General features: G+C 47.5%; 1 protein-coding gene across 1 annotated transcript in view; it reads left to right on the plus strand.

Annotated features, from left to right (window-relative positions):
- LOC311142997 (roundabout homolog 1-like) overlaps positions 1 to 15,587 on the plus strand; it is a 171,611-nt gene that overhangs the window by 107,577 nt on the left and 48,447 nt on the right. The window contains exon 3 of the mRNA XM_084178786.1: positions 12,659 to 12,816. Coding sequence (XP_084034912.1) covers positions 12,659 to 12,816 — 158 coding nt within the window. The remainder of the gene's footprint in view (positions 1 to 12,658; positions 12,817 to 15,587) is intronic.

Raw genomic sequence — 15,587 nt, forward strand, 5'->3', positions numbered from 1 at the left:
CCGGTACTGGAACACAGTACACTAATGACACAGGGAAGACACAAGGAAGACAGGCTCTGTTGTTGAAATGTAAGTGATTCTTACATATAGGGTGGTAAATTGAGGCTAATATAACATAGCTAGTTGAGAACAGAACATATTCCTCATGGAAGTTATCATCTAATATAGGCCTGGTGAAGTCACCTTGCATGACTTAGATATACAACAGGGTACGCTAGATCAATGTTAATGTTTTACTGCACTGCAAAATCAACTCCATATATTTAGACAGGAACTGGGATGTAATTGGTCCGTAGTGGCCAATATCTCTTATCGCCACAGACTGGAAGAGGATAGCTTGTGTAGGGATAGACAGATGTAAAAATTTTCTTAATGTTTAAAAAAAAAAATGAAAATGACGTGAATTCACAATGCAGATGTGGTGCTGTGTATGACCGCTGGGGAATGCAGTTCCATATACTACAGTCATGGCTATCAGACGGTGCTCACCTTACTGCTGTCGCCCACCCACTCAGCATCGATGGTAGTTAATGTTGTTTTTAGGTTCTCTGCTGTGTGCCTCTCCTCCATGTTCTCATTGGTCAGTACATGGGACTTCATGTCCCACTTCTCATCAATGTGATGGCTTGTCGCAGTAATGTATGTGTCACACCCTGGTTCTGGGACCCATTTATGTTGAGCCAGGGTGTGTTCATTCTATGTGTTTATTTCTATGTTGGTAATTCTGTTGTGTTTATTTCTATGTTGGATAGAGTGACTCCCAATCAGAGGCAACGAGTGTCAGCTGTCGTTGGTTGTCTCTGATTGGGAGCCATATTTATACTGTCTATTTTCCCTTTGTGTTTGTGGGTTCTTGTTCCGTGTTCGGTCATTGTTACCGTGGACTTCACGAGTCGTTTCTTGTTTTGTTTATTGTTTCTATTATCACTAAAGATAATAAAGTTTACCATGTTCGTTCATCACGCTGCGCCTTGGTCTGTTCATTACGACGATCGTGACAGAAGAACCCACCATGCAACGACCAAGCAGCGTGTCCAGGGGCAGCTCTTGGGCTGGACATGGGAGGAAGCGCCGGGAGAAGAGACGGTGGAGGCGCGCCGTAGAGAGGAGCAGGCAGCCTGGACATGGGAGGAGATATTGGACGGTAAAGGGTCCTGGACTTGGGAGGAAATCCTGGCCGGGATGGATCGCCGGCCATGGAGGGAGACAGTGGAGAGGCGACGGAGAGAGGAGCAACGGCGTGATCAGGGTCGTCGTCGGACGGTCGAGAGGCAACCCCAGAAAATTTTTAGGGGGGGGCACACGGCATGGACGACGGGGCTGACGGAGGCAGAAAAGGGGCGGATTCAGAAGGCCACCAGGTTACGGATACACCGCCCTGTACGTCCTGTGCGGATGCCTCACACAGAGTGTGTGAGGGTAGGCATTCAGCCAGGACGGGTTGTGGCCGCTCTTCACTCCAGGTCTCCTATCCGTCTCCACAGCCCGGTTCGGCCTGTCCCTGCTCCACGCACCAAGCCTACGGTGTGCGTCGCCAGCCTAGTCCGGCCAGTCCCTGCTCCACGCACCAAGCCTACGGTGTGCGTCGCCAGCCCGGTCCGGCCTGTCCCTGCTCCACGCACCAAGCCTACGGTGTGCGTCGCCAGCCCGGTCCGGCCTGTCCCTGCTCCACGCACCAAGCCTACGGTGTGCGTCGCCAGCCCGGCCCGGCCTGTTCCTGCCACTCGCACCAAGTCTACGGTGCGCGTCGCCAGCCCGGCCCGGCCTGTTCCTGCCACTCGCACCAAGTCTACGGTGCGCGTCGCCAGCCCGGCCCGGCCTGTTCCTGCCACTCGCACCAAGTCTACGGTGCGCGTCGCCAGCCCGGCCCGGCATGTTCCTGCCACTCGCACCAAGTCTACGGTGCGCGTCGCCAGCCCGGCCCGGCCTGTTCCTGCCACTCGCACCAAGTCTACGGTGCGCGTCGCCAGCCCGGCCCGGCCTGTTCCTGCTACTCGCACTAAGCCAGGGGTGCGAGACGTCAGCCTGGTAAGGCCTGTTCCTGCTACTCGCACTAAGCCAGGGGTGCGAGACGTCAGCCTGGTAAGGCCCGTCCCTCCTCCACGCACCAAGCCAGGGGTGCGAGTCGTCAGCCTGGTAAGGCCCGTTCCTCCTCCACGCACTAAGCCAGGGGTGCGAGTCGTCAGCCTGGTAAGGCCCGTTCCTCCTCCACGCACCAAGCCAGGGGTGCGCGTCGTCAGCCTGGTAAGGCCCGTTCCTCCTCCACGCACCAAGCCAGGGGTGCGCGTCGTCAGTCCAGCACAACCCGTGCCTGGGTCACCGGTGCCTGGTACTGTCACACCCTGGTTCTGGGACTCTATATGTTGAGCCAGGGTGTGTTCATTCTATGTGTTTATTTCTATGTTGGTAATTCTGTTGTGTTTATTTCTATGTTGGCTAGAGTGACTCCCAATCAGAGGCAACGAGTGTCAGCTGTCGTTGGTTGTCTCTGATTGGGAGCCATATTTATACTGTCTATTTTCCCTTTGTGTTTGTGGGTTCTTGTTCCGTGTTCGGTCATTGTTACCGTGGACTTCACGAGTCGTTTCTTGTTTTGTTTATTGTTTCTATTATCACTAAAGATAATAAAGTTTACCATGTTCGTTCATCACGCTGCGCCTTGGTCTCTCCCTGACGATCGTGACAGTATGACAGTATGTTCATAGACCTCCAACAATCGGTTGTTTACGCCACATATGGTGTTTGAGAGCTCGCGCTTTGTACTTGCAGAACAATCATTGTACAATTTCTCCATCCGGGCCGTCACGGTTTTTCGACATGACTTCTTGTAGTCTAATTCTAGATATGCCTTCAGGGCATTGAAGCCGACATTCTCTACCATTGATAATGGCTGCATATCAACTGCAATCATTTCTGTAATCAGGGCTGTGATTTTCTCCCTCCATCCCTTATTGCACTTCTTTGGTGTGAAGAGCCTGTCTATTGTCTGTTTTTGGGGGCCAGCGCTGCTGCCAGCAACAGTTTGGCTCTCACTGTGACTCTCTTTCAGATGGTTAAGCGATGCACCTGTACTGCCACTGTAGCTCAATTCCACCTCGCAAAGTTTGCTGTTCTCCACCTTCTCATTTAACTTCTCAAAGTATTGCCATACAGGACTTTGCTGCTGTCGCGTCCCTGTCTCACTCTGCCATTATTCCAACTGTTAACGATGATGACGTGTGGAGAACTTTATATCCGTGGCAAATCATTTGAAATATATTTCCTCCTACTAACGTTACAGTATTGCTGACTTAGGTATTTGTTCAATGGTTTTTTTCCCTTTATAATGATGATCAGGACCTAATAGTGGTAGTTTTGTGATAACTGACTGCACTGTGATTTAAATGTCGTTTTTCCGGTTAGGGATTTATTCTAAACGTTAACGATCCCAATTTATTTTTAACGTTCACACCCCTATTGTGTACACTCAACTCCTGCTTGATGGGCCAAATGGTTCCCCCCTAACATTCTTTGAGGTTTCTGCCAAATGTTGCATGACCAGCAGGTGTGTGCATGTGTGGGTGTGTGTGAAGCAAGAGGCTGTGAGAGAGGTGTCCCTAGCAAAGATTCAACATCTGTTTGCCAATGTGCATATCCCACTGAAGGTTATGAGGGAAATTAATAACAAAGCTGTTCAAGTGGTGAGAAAGTGGCTATGCTTAAACACACACCACACCTGACATTATCTTCTTGAGCCAAAGAGAGGGGGGTTTAGGTGTCCCGATTGTCAAGTAGTGTCAGCGGCTGATGTGGATGTGGTGTAGGAGTCAGGCGCAGGAGGAACCCCTGACACCCGGCTGTGGCGCCATCATACGCCCTCGGGAGCGAGAGCCGAATCCCACTGGATTCCGGAGCTTGGATGGGAGGACTGACCGATGGTGGTGGTAAGGTAGGATGAGGTGTGGGCACTCCTCTGGTCTCCCATCGGTGCAGAGTGTTGATCACGTCCTGCAGGGCGGATCCGAGTTGAAGGATCCTGTCGTCTTGCCCGCTGACGCGCTCCTCCAGCGACTCGGGTGCTGCTGCTGCTCCTGCTGACTCCATAATGGTGTGTAATTCTGTCAGCGGCTGATGTGGAAGTGGTGTAGGAGTCAGGCGCAGGACACAGAAGCTTCGTCCAACAGACTTTACTAGACGACAATAATACAAACTAACGGGCCTCTACTAACTCGGAGGCGAGCGATTACGCAACAGTGCGCAAAACACCAAAATACAAACAGAACACGCAAATAGTGCGTCTGTACTCAAAAACATTAGAGCAAAAATCAACAGCACCTAATGACAGGCGGAACAATTACACACAACTCACGACAAACAAAACGAGAAACGTATAGGGGACATAATGAACACTAAAAGGAAACAGGTGTACAAGGAAGACAAAACCAAACAAACATCGATAACATACAACGGTGGCAGCTAGTACTCCGGGGACGACGAACGCCGAAGCCTGCCCGAGCAAGGAGGAGGAGCAGCCTCGGCCGAAACCGTGACAAGTAGATTTACACTGCTACCAGACTGACTCACATGCTGAACATGCTGAACAGTGCCAATGTAACAGAGCCTCCCTTGTTTCGGACTTACGGAGGAGGAAGGTCCCACTGGCCACGGACATTGAGGATACTGAGGACAACTTTCTGAGCTTCAGGAGGAAGGCCAATGGAAAACTAGACACTCATGCTGCATGCTTTGGAATTTGGTCTGACTGGCCAGACCTCAATGACCTGTGCAACAGCACTAGAGTGGAGCGCAGATGGACACGGAATGACACACAAACTGAGCCAGTGACTGCCTCTGATGCAGTTGTGGCAGACCCCTGTGTTGTCGTGGAGGCTTCTGTCACCTATGATGGAACATCTCATCCTACATCGAGGACAACACTCCTCGGTATCAGACGGATGCAGCTACTGCAACACTCGACTGGCCTGAGGCTGCAGGAGAAACTCGCTGCTGTGGACTGTGCTGACCACTATGTCTCCCATTCCATGTACCAGAATGCTGCCATTGGCGACATCACCTTTACTGTTAAGGAGAGGCTGCAAGTTCTACCAACAAAACACAACCTAGCACTCTGGTACCCTGCAAACCATGATCACGTCTGTATATTACACGCTGAGTAATGGACCCTGTTGCACATGTTGTTATTGGTTGCCGTTCATACAAAGAGTTGTATATTGCTGGACCTGACCGCCTTGTCGACCTGGTAGCTACTGAGGTGAGACAGGTGGTCTCACCAACAGCACACATACACAAACATTGTCAGAGGAGCCTGGTTTGATGTTGATGATAATGTGTTTTCTTGTATGCCGAATAAGCCATTTATTGTTGTTGTGGGAGGAGACCAGAGGGAGGTGCTGATTTTGGAAGTGGGCTGCTCATTCAATTGTTACATGGAACAGGCCTTATTTGACAAGCTCCTTAAATAGCAGCCCCTCATATCACACTTGGACAGCCTGGAATACAGATGCAGGTTGGTGGCATTGATATTTGGCAGTCTCTGCCACGTACATAGACTTACATACACCTTCAGATTGCAGGACTGCCTAAGAGAAGAGCAAAACAAGTGTGTAGGTACTGCTCTGTGTCAGCCATTATGGGCAGCCTAGCTGTGTGGAGGAGAAGGTGCTTTTTGTTTCCTTAAGTGTCATTGCATCAACGGCCTTTGAAATGTTTGAATCCTTTACGATGTAATGTGATTTGTGGATTCAGATAAAGTATTTAAAATGTGTGTGTGTGTATGTATATGGACCTCCATGCCCAGTGTGTGCTCTGGGAGGAAGCCCATTAATTTCTAAAGGAATCTCAGTGTGGCTGGCTGCCCATTGCACTGTATGACACGGCTGTCTGAGGTACTGACGGGCGCTCAGCTAGACTCCTGGCCCTGTGTGTGAACCCCAGCTCTGCTCTGCTCACCATCACACAGTCACACTCAGGGTGGAAGGACCACCACACCTACTGTTGGTAGCTACTGTCTTTTAACATACAACTTACTGTAATACTGCAACTTAAGTATTACAACTTGGAGTGATAGCCTAATGGCAACAAGGATGACAGGAGGTGGTGTTAAGTCTTTCTAACCATATCTACGAAGACATGACCAAATAGCTGTAACAAAATGGTGCAACCAGTTTAACAGGAGGGTGGCTTTAACAGGAACATGCTGGAGAAGACAAAATGGAGGGAAGAGTCAGGATTAGGCTGGGCTGTGGTTAGTAGTTAGGTGAGAGGTTATGCTGTGTGGTGCGTGCCCCTGTCAGCAGGGCCTAATGTAGCTCAATTGGTAGAGCATGGTGCTTGTAACGCCAGGGTAGTGGGTTCGATCCCCGGGACCACCCATACGTAAAAATGTATGTGCACATGACTGTAAGTCGCTTTGGATAAAAGTGTCTGCTAAATGGCATATTATATTATATTATTACAGTGTGCCCTGTCTGTCTGTCTGTCTGTCAGTCAGTTAGTGTAGAGAGGATTACTGCTCTCCTGCTGCAGTATGTATGTATGCTCCTGCTCTATCCTCAGGCTGCGAGTGGAGAGGAGAGATGCTCCATCGGGCCTAGCAGTCAGACAGAATCAAATCCAGGGTTAAGACACAGTGTCCAGGGGTCTCCGCCTTTGAAGTGGGCTGTGGGATTCTGCACTGGAGGGAGGGATAGATGGAGAGAAGGAGAGAGAGGGAGACAGAAAGAGAGTAGAGGTGCAGGTCCCAGCTCAGTGGACAGGCCTGAAGGCTAGCTGGGATAGCTTCAATATGTGAGCCATCATCGCAGTGCTCCACTGACGCACAGTCACCTCTACTCCTTCTCCATCTCTCTCTGTCTTTCCCTCTGTTTGTCTCTCTCCATCTCCCTCTCTCTCTCTCTCTTTCTCTCTCTCCCTCTTCCTTTCTCTTTCTCTCTCTCCCTCTCCCTCTCTATTTCTGCTTGCCAGACTATAACCTTGTAGTTTGAAGCTTGCTGGTTTGGGGGATTTAGGAGTATACACTGGTGTCAGTTACACTGGTTCAAGGAAGGAGACTGTCAGGATTACTTTACAAAAAGACTGCAGCAGAGGAATTACATGGGGCTGATGGATTGAGAGACAATGTAATGTAAAGGAGATGGAGGAAGTGGAGAAGAGGGAGAAAAAGAGGGAGGAAACTAGTTTAGCAGATTCTGATTTTGTGTGTGCCTGTTTTGTATGTGTGTGTGCGTGTCCCATGCGTGCGTGGGCACAAATGCATGTGTGAATTATCCCGTGCAAAAGCACATAATGTTCTTAGCAACTTAACAACAACGCTTAAAACATTGGTTCCTGCCAGGTTGTTTGTGTGCTAACATTGCATGTTTTTACGACATAAAGCTAGAAGACTCTTTACACAAGAGTTCTCATGGCTCCGTTTTTGTTCCTGTCTAGAGTAACTGCAGCCATGTTTTTGTGTCCCACAAGGAATGCCTTTTATCATGTGACATGGGAACAGCTGTTTCCCATCAGGCCCCAGTCAGCCAGCAAGCCAGGCAGTCATCTGCAGGCCAGTAGACTGCCTGTAGTCAGCCGGTGTTCTCCCAGCTCCCTGGATCAGATCAGAGGGGCCGGAGACCAAAAGAGTTGGGCCAGAATGCCTCCAATTAAATGGTCATCCCAATTTGTTCTCCCATATCCACACTGCTCATCAGGCGTCTCGCCCTCTCGTCCTGCGGAACGTGCAAATCCAGTTGGGCGGCCTGCCTGAGAGGAGAGAGCTGGGGCCATCTGGGAGTGATTACCCATGTTTTATTTTCTCATTGTTTCCCGTCTGCTCTCTGCTAGGCTCTGCTTTGCTCTCTCTCCCTGTTCTGTTGGCTGGGCTCCCCTGGCCTGGCCTGTTCAGGCTTTAATCCTGTGTTATTTATGATGGGTAATGTTTGGCAGTGCTGGCTGGTGAGCAGCCCACCGCCAAATTAGCACAATTTAGCCACTTCATCAGGAGAAGGAGTATGCTCAACGATACGTAAAGAGAGATCCAAATCTCTCCTTCTCTCTTGGTCTCTCTCTCTAGTTCTCTGTCTCATTCTCTCTCTCTCTAATTTTTTTGCCCTCATTTTCTCTCCCTTTCTCTTGGTCTCTCTCTCTTATTTTTTTTCTCATTCTCTCTCTCTCATTTTCTCTCTCTCTTTTCCCCTCCCTTATTATTCCATGGTCTCCATCCGTCCTTCCCCCTCTCCCTCTCTCTCTCTTTCTCTGTGCCTCTCTCTCTCCGTGACTCTCCTCTGCCAGCTACTTTCTCTGCATCTCATCTTCTCCCATTTCTAATTTCAGTAGGGGCCCTGCTAGAGTGTTAAGACATGAGATTACACTTGTGTACTTATTCACTGAGTGAAAATTACATTTTTGGAGCATGTTTGTGGGATCTGGAGTCCTGTCCCACTAATCACATATGTACTCCTTGTGATGCTGCAGGGAGCTCGCAGCCAGGGGAGACAGGAAAGGATTGTATGTGGTCAAGCCCCTGACCAGACACCAGACCATTGAGCCTGCCATTTTGGGGAAGATGTGAGTTTTCTTTGTCTCCAGTTCAGCCTGTGGCTCTCAGTCAGCTAGCTCCGTTATCCTGCACAGTACATGTTGAGAGTTGAGGAATTGCGGTGGTAGTTTTCCATTTCTTCCCGGCATAGCTCAGTGCTCTCTGTGCTCAGTCTCTCCTGTCTGGGCTGGTTTGTGCTGCTGTGTGGTATAGCAGCTCCCCGTCTTCATTACTGTCACACCCATTAGGACAAACCGACTGGGCCGACAGGACAGACAGCCCCTGCATGCTAATTTGACGTCTCAGCAGCTGTTCCCAATATCCCTCATTCACTAAGTTCAAGTACTGTATATGTATGCACTGTATAGGGGAGGCATAGCAAATGGGCCTGACTTGCCCTGAGGCTGTTATTTGAAAAGTACTCACAGAAAGCTCTGTAGCGGATGGAACGGAACTGGGAGTTGAAGGTTAGGGTTGCAGAGGGGAGGTTCGGTACAATGTTCCTCAATCCAGAAAGTTGCTGGTAACAAACTGTATTTGTTCCGCAAGATAGGGTTAAATGTCTGTTAGGCTGCTACTGCTACTTCTGTCTCCATCTCCCTCTACTCTATATTCCTCTCTTTGCTTTCCTACTGCCAGTGGTTTAGGAGGCCTGGAAAGCTACAGTACCAGTCAAAAGTTTGGACACACCTACTCATTCAAGGGTTTTTCTTTATTTTTACTACTTTCTACATTGTACAATAATAGTGAAGACATCAAAACTATGAAATAACACATATGGAATCACGTAGTACCCCAAAAAAACTGTTAAACAAATCAAAATATATTTTATATTTGAGATTCTTCAAATAACCACCCTTTGCCTTGATTACAGCTTTGCCCACTCTTGGCATTCTCTGAACCAGCTTCACCTGGAATGCTTTTCCAACAGTCTTGAAGGAGTTCCCACACATGCTGAGCACTTGTTGGCTGCTTTTCCTTCACTCTGCGGTCCGACTCATCCCAAACCATCTCAATTGGGTTGAGATCGGGTGATTGTGGAGGCCAGGTCATCTGATGCAGCACTCCATCACTATCCTTCTTGGTAAAATAGCCCTTACACTGCCTGGAGATGTGTTGGGTCATTGTCCTGTTGAAAAACAAATGATAGTCCCACTAAACCCAAACCAGATGGGATGGCATATAGCTGCAGAATGCTGTGGTAGCCATGCTGGTTAAGTGTGCCTTGAATTCTAAATAAATCACAGACAGTGTCACCAGCAAAGCACCCCCACACCATAACACCTCCTCCTCCATGCTTTACGGTGGGAACTACACATGCAGAGATCATCCGTTCATCAACACCGCGTCTCACAAAGACACAGCAGTTGGAACAAAAAATCTCCAATTTGGACTCCAGACCAAAGGACACATTTTCACCGGTCTAATGTCCATTGCTCGTGTTTCTTGGCCCAAGGAGGTCTCTTCTTCTTATTGGTGTCTTTAGTAGTGGTTTCTTTGCAGCAATTTGACCATGAAGGCCTGATTCACACAGTCCCCTCTGAACAGTTAATGTTGAGATGTGTCTGTGACTTGATCTCTGTGAAGCATTTATTTGGGCTGCAATTTCTGAGGCTGGTAACTCTAATGAACTTATCCTCAGCAGCAGAGATAACTCTGGGTTTTCAAAGTTCTTGAAATGTTCCGTATTGACTGACCTTCATGTCTTAAAGTAATGATGGACTGTTGTTTCTCTTTGCTTATGTGATATTTCATAGTGTTGATGTTTTCACTATTATTCTACAATGTATGAAATAGTAAAAATACAGAAAAACCTTTGAATGAGTAGGTGTGTCTAAACTTTTGACTGGTAGTGCATGTCCCACAGCATTTTGGCTGTTGAGTGTGAGTCCATGGGAAGAGTATTCTCTATCTGGACTCTGGGCTGTACGTTTCAGAGTTCCACAGTCTCCTGCTCCCTAACATGATTACCCGCTCCCCTGGCCTCCCCTGGCCTCCACTGGCACAACACAGCACAGTGGAGCAGAAGACTGAGACTTGCTCCACACTCAGACCACCATACAGGGAAGGAGATCAGAGAGGGAGGAAGGGAGATAGGGAGGGAGGGAGAAGTAATGTTTGAGGCTGATGGTTAGAGAGAGGTAGATTGAATTAAACTTGTGGTTGATAGGTATTTATGAGGTACTTGTGGACAAAGTAGGGTAAGAGAGATGGTCTGTATTGCTCTCAGATCTTCTGAGCTACGCTACACTGGGCATTAAAAGAGAACAGAGACTACACACACAGACTAAATACTGAAGAATTTGACCTAGAAGAATCTAATAGCAAAACATTCCAGTAAAAATAGTAAACAGCATTCCTTTCCGTAGTCTCAGGTAAACACACTGTTGCTCAGAAGGACTCTAACTAGCATAATTATGGTGTCACACATGTATTTGTCTTCAGACTCTTGTGGCCACTAACAGTACAGTACACACCGTTTTGACAGACCTACATAATTTTCAAGTCACGATAATAAGGTCGTAGCGTCGTAAGCAACATTCTATTCCTACCCAAATGTCAGGCACTTCTGTGATTATGCTCATTTGCATACAGGTGATACAACACTGGTGGTTTGCATAGATGGGCTTACATGGTTTACAACATCAGCTTCCCATGATAACCACCAACTGAAACAAATATTCAAACATATTGTTTCTCTGGAAAGGAGTACTGGGAAATTATAGTTTAAATATGACATACTCTTTAAAACATTCTGGAAGATTCTAGGAAGTTTATTGGAATAAATCCATGTAGGATTCATGGATTGGCTGAAAGGCGTTATTCACTTTTGAGTGCGTACACAAATTCAACCTAGACACAGAGGAATGTCTTACAATCCCGTACAATGTAATGTAATCTCATGCAGTGTATATAGAATATAGTGCCTGGTAATGAAATGTTGGATAATGTAATGTAATGTTATCTATGCAGTGAAATGTAATGTCATGTAATCTGGTTTCGGGGAGACAGAGGATATTACATGCTGACAGCAGGGGGCTAGGGAGGAGGGGAGAAAGGAGGAGGCTTCAGTAACTGTGTTGGGAATATAATGAAAAGAGCTGCGGAGAAGGGATGAGGAATTTCTCAAATTTATGAGAGCATGATGTCCCTCAGGGTGTAGTCGCTAACTCACTCATTAATCCGGAACGGGCTGGGAAGACAATCACTGGGCTAGCTGGGGGACTCTGGAATTGACTGAAACGGCCTGGACTGAAATGCTGTAGAGTCTCTCTTCTCTTCTCTTCTCTTCTCTTCTGTTCTCTTCTCTAGGCCTTTGTTAACTGGGCCAGTGTCTGTAGAATAATTAATTCTCAGTTTCATCAGGAGTAGATGGGCTGTCATTGCTCCCTGACAAACTCAATGTCTTTATAGTCAAAATAGAGCCTCGCTCAAATGCATAATTCCCTCAGCACTCCCCTCCACAGCCTGTATTCACTAACTAGCAATACATTGTGATTGTGTCAGGTTGTTATTGAGTATGATGTATTGGGTCGTTGCACTAATGGTCATTAAACCTTTGAAGAGTGTGTGTTTTCCACCTAGCTAGCTTGTTAATGGCTCTTGCAAAATATCCTCCTATCTCTCTTGAAGTGTTTAATGGGCAAACAAGGTAGGGAAACATTAACTGGCGAGGTTGTATTTTGGTCGATGGATACCTCACACTTCAAACAAAGTTCCTGGGAGTCGTAAATGGGATTGTGATGCAAATGAAAGTGTTTGCCTGTGTGTTTGTATGTTCCCTCAGGACTGGAGTAGAGAGTGACAGTTGAGACGCAGGTGGTAAAGTTAGTCTAATCAGACAGAGTGGGTGGTAGGCCTATAGCAAATCAGGGATTTGGCACACCACCCCAGAGACCACTTTACACTATACAATGTCCAGCTACCTCAAGAGTAGTGATCTGTGATGGACATCACTGACTGCCTCTGCTCAGATTTTTGAGTTTTGTCCTTGCACTTCTAGAGTCTGGTCATAAGAGTCTTGAATATTGAACAGGTATACCCTAAATGTTCCACTAGTGCATTTTTTTCTTTTTCATTTCGACCTGCAATGTACCTGCAGTGCTAACAGGCCATTAACCCCTTCTCTCTCCTGTTCCACAGTTCTCCGTGATGACTTCAGACAGAACCCAGCGGATGTGATTGTGGCAGCGGGCGAGCCTGCTGTGCTGGAGTGCCAACCGCCCCGCGGGCATCCTGAGCCCACCATCTCATGGAGGAAAGATGGTACCAACATCAATGACCGAGATGAGCGCATCACGGTAAGACAAGCTTCGTTAGCCTCCGAGCACACTCTCTGTACAGAGCATGCACTGCACTGGGCCTGCACATCACACCTGCTCGTCAACACACACACACGCACACATTCAAATGCGCACACACACACCCCACTGCTTGCTGGTGCAGCTCCAGGAAGATCAAAGTGTCTCTGTTGGCAGACATGTAATAATGAAGAGAAACAAGTGCATCATCTATTTAACTAACATAATGAAATCATATTGTACTGTGATTTGGCCAATCAATGTCTATTTGGAACAAAGGCTATCTGTGGAAGCGTGCAAAGAATTCAGGGATGGGTGGGTGTGTGTGCGCTCACGAGCATGTTTGCTTGTTTGTGTGTCTGTATACACTCCAGGGGACTTGTGAGTTGGGATCCAAGGCTTATCCTCCTCCGGAGTGACAGGTAGTTTCTCTCTGAGGGGCTGTGATGGACAGAGCAGCTCTCCTCCGCACTGACGGGAGGGAGGTGTAGGAGAGGAGGAGGTGTAGGAGAGGAGGAGGGCCTTCTGAAGGAAATACAAAGGCTGCGTTGGCTTTGTACTTCCCTCTTATCTCCTCATTTACACCCATCTGCCTGCATGCCTGTTGTCTTTACCGCTGCTTGCATTTCCATAACGAAACCAATTTCACTACAATGTAATAAAATACCAAGTCCAATAAGGTCTTGTAGTGAAGTCAGGGCAGCCATGTTGGCCACAGTCCCTGTGGCATGTCTGTGGTTGTCCCTTGTGTACTGGCTCAGAGTGTAAACAGAGGGCCAGCTTAGTTTCTGCCTCATAGCTATTGCTCGGCTCACTGGACTAATGGGCCTGCAGATAAGACTGTTTCCTAATGAGTCCACAGGCCCTGTAAACAACGCAGCGCTTGTGTTTATGCTCTGTTTCTAACACAACATCCACTCCCAAAACTGTTGTTGTTTCTTAAACCACGTCGAGTTCCGGGGATCTGCTGTGGGATTTGGTGCTGCGAGAATGAACACATTGTGTGGCCAAGCGTTTGTTTTAAATTGATGGGGAGAGGGAAGGGGACTGGGCTTGCCAGTGGTGCAGAGCAATGCATCAACAGCAGGGAGGGAGGGTGCTGGTGTGTAGTTTCTGTACAGTTCTACAGTACTGTATATTGTAGCATAATATCCCACTACCACCCTATATTCACTGTGGTGGGGTCAGGTTGGTGGTGATGTGGGTGTCAGCTCTCCGTCCTCAGGACTGTGATTAACTCTAAAGGGGCAGTGTAGTTAGTGATGGGGGAACATTTTATACAGTTACATATCGGGATATTGTTTTTAACGATATATCGCAATATCATTTTTTAAATATCTCAACATTATTTTTGCGCTAGTCGGCTGTTCCTGCGCCAAAACTCCGGTATTTTGCCGGTATTTTGCTTGTTCTCCATCTTGTTTTTAAATGGTGAGCCAATATGTTTTCAGCACTTTTAATTCCATGACTGATCAAAAATATTTTTCTCATGGCTCTGTCTTGTCCCTCTGCAGCAGACATAGTGAGCAATATGTTTGGAACATTGAATCACAGTATCAAATCGCAATACTTATAGAATCGTGAGAATCGTTAGAATCGCAATACATATCGTATCGGCACCTAAGTATAGTGATAGGCACCTAAGTATAGTGATAGGCACCTAAGTATAGTGATAGACACCTAAGTATAGTGATAGACACCTAAGTATAGTGATAGACACCTAAGTATAGTGATAGACACCTAAGTATTGTGATAGGCACCAAAGTATAGTGATAGACACCTAAGTATTGTGATAGGCACCAAAGTATAGTGATAGACACCTAAGTATAGTGATAGACACCTAATTATAGTGATAGGCACCTAAGTATAGTGATAGGCACCTAAGTATTGTGATAGGCACCTAAGTATTGTGATAGGCACCAAAGTATAGTGATAGACACCTAAGTATTGTGATAGGCACCTAAGTATAGTGATTGACACCTAAGTATAGTGATAGGCACCTAAGTATAGTGATAGACACCTAAGTATTGTGATAGGCACCTAAGTATAGTGATAGACACCTAAGTATTGTGATAGGCACCTAAGTATATTGTAGTGAAGTGTAGTGTAGTGTAGCACACATAACAGAGGAACATAATGGAACACATGAACACAGTCACACACACCACCACCACCGCTATGTGATGGAGGGAACAGATGGAGAAGCAGATGCATGAAGGAAAGGAAAAACAGAGGGGAATGCAGGAAAGGAAGGGTGAGAGGGAGAGAAGAGAGAGGAGGAGGACAGGAGTGATGTATTTGCTGGTGTTGTTGTGGGTCTGACGTTGTGAGAGCGAGAGAGAGAGTGTAAGACTGGAGGAATGTGTGTGCAGGCTGATGGTGCAGGGATGTGACAGGAGGACATCTGAGGAGAAGCTCTTCAAAGGACCTCTGTCTCTTTGTTCTCAGGCCTCTCCTCTGGACTACTACTGCAGCTCCAGATGTGCCTCTCATTGCCCCACCCTCACCCTGTCCCCCACTACACTGTACTGTACGAACAACTCCGGGTCTGTGCTCTGCAGTTGCTAAACACAGACAGAATGCACACCAACAAAGACACACACACACACTCACTAAAGGTATCACACTCCTCGTCGCCTTTGTCCCCCTTCAAATGCAGGGTAATGTGATGACACTTCAAAAGTGGCCAGCACCACAGGGGTGGAACAATAAACAGGTCCTGGCCCAGGGACCTCTGGGACCACTGGGCTTTGAAACCTGCCCACTGCCCT

The sequence above is a fragment of the Coregonus lavaretus genome (genome assembly GCF_964263955.1).
Source record: "Coregonus lavaretus genome assembly, chromosome: 15".
NCBI classification, from domain to species: domain Eukaryota; kingdom Metazoa; phylum Chordata; class Actinopteri; order Salmoniformes; family Salmonidae; genus Coregonus; species Coregonus lavaretus.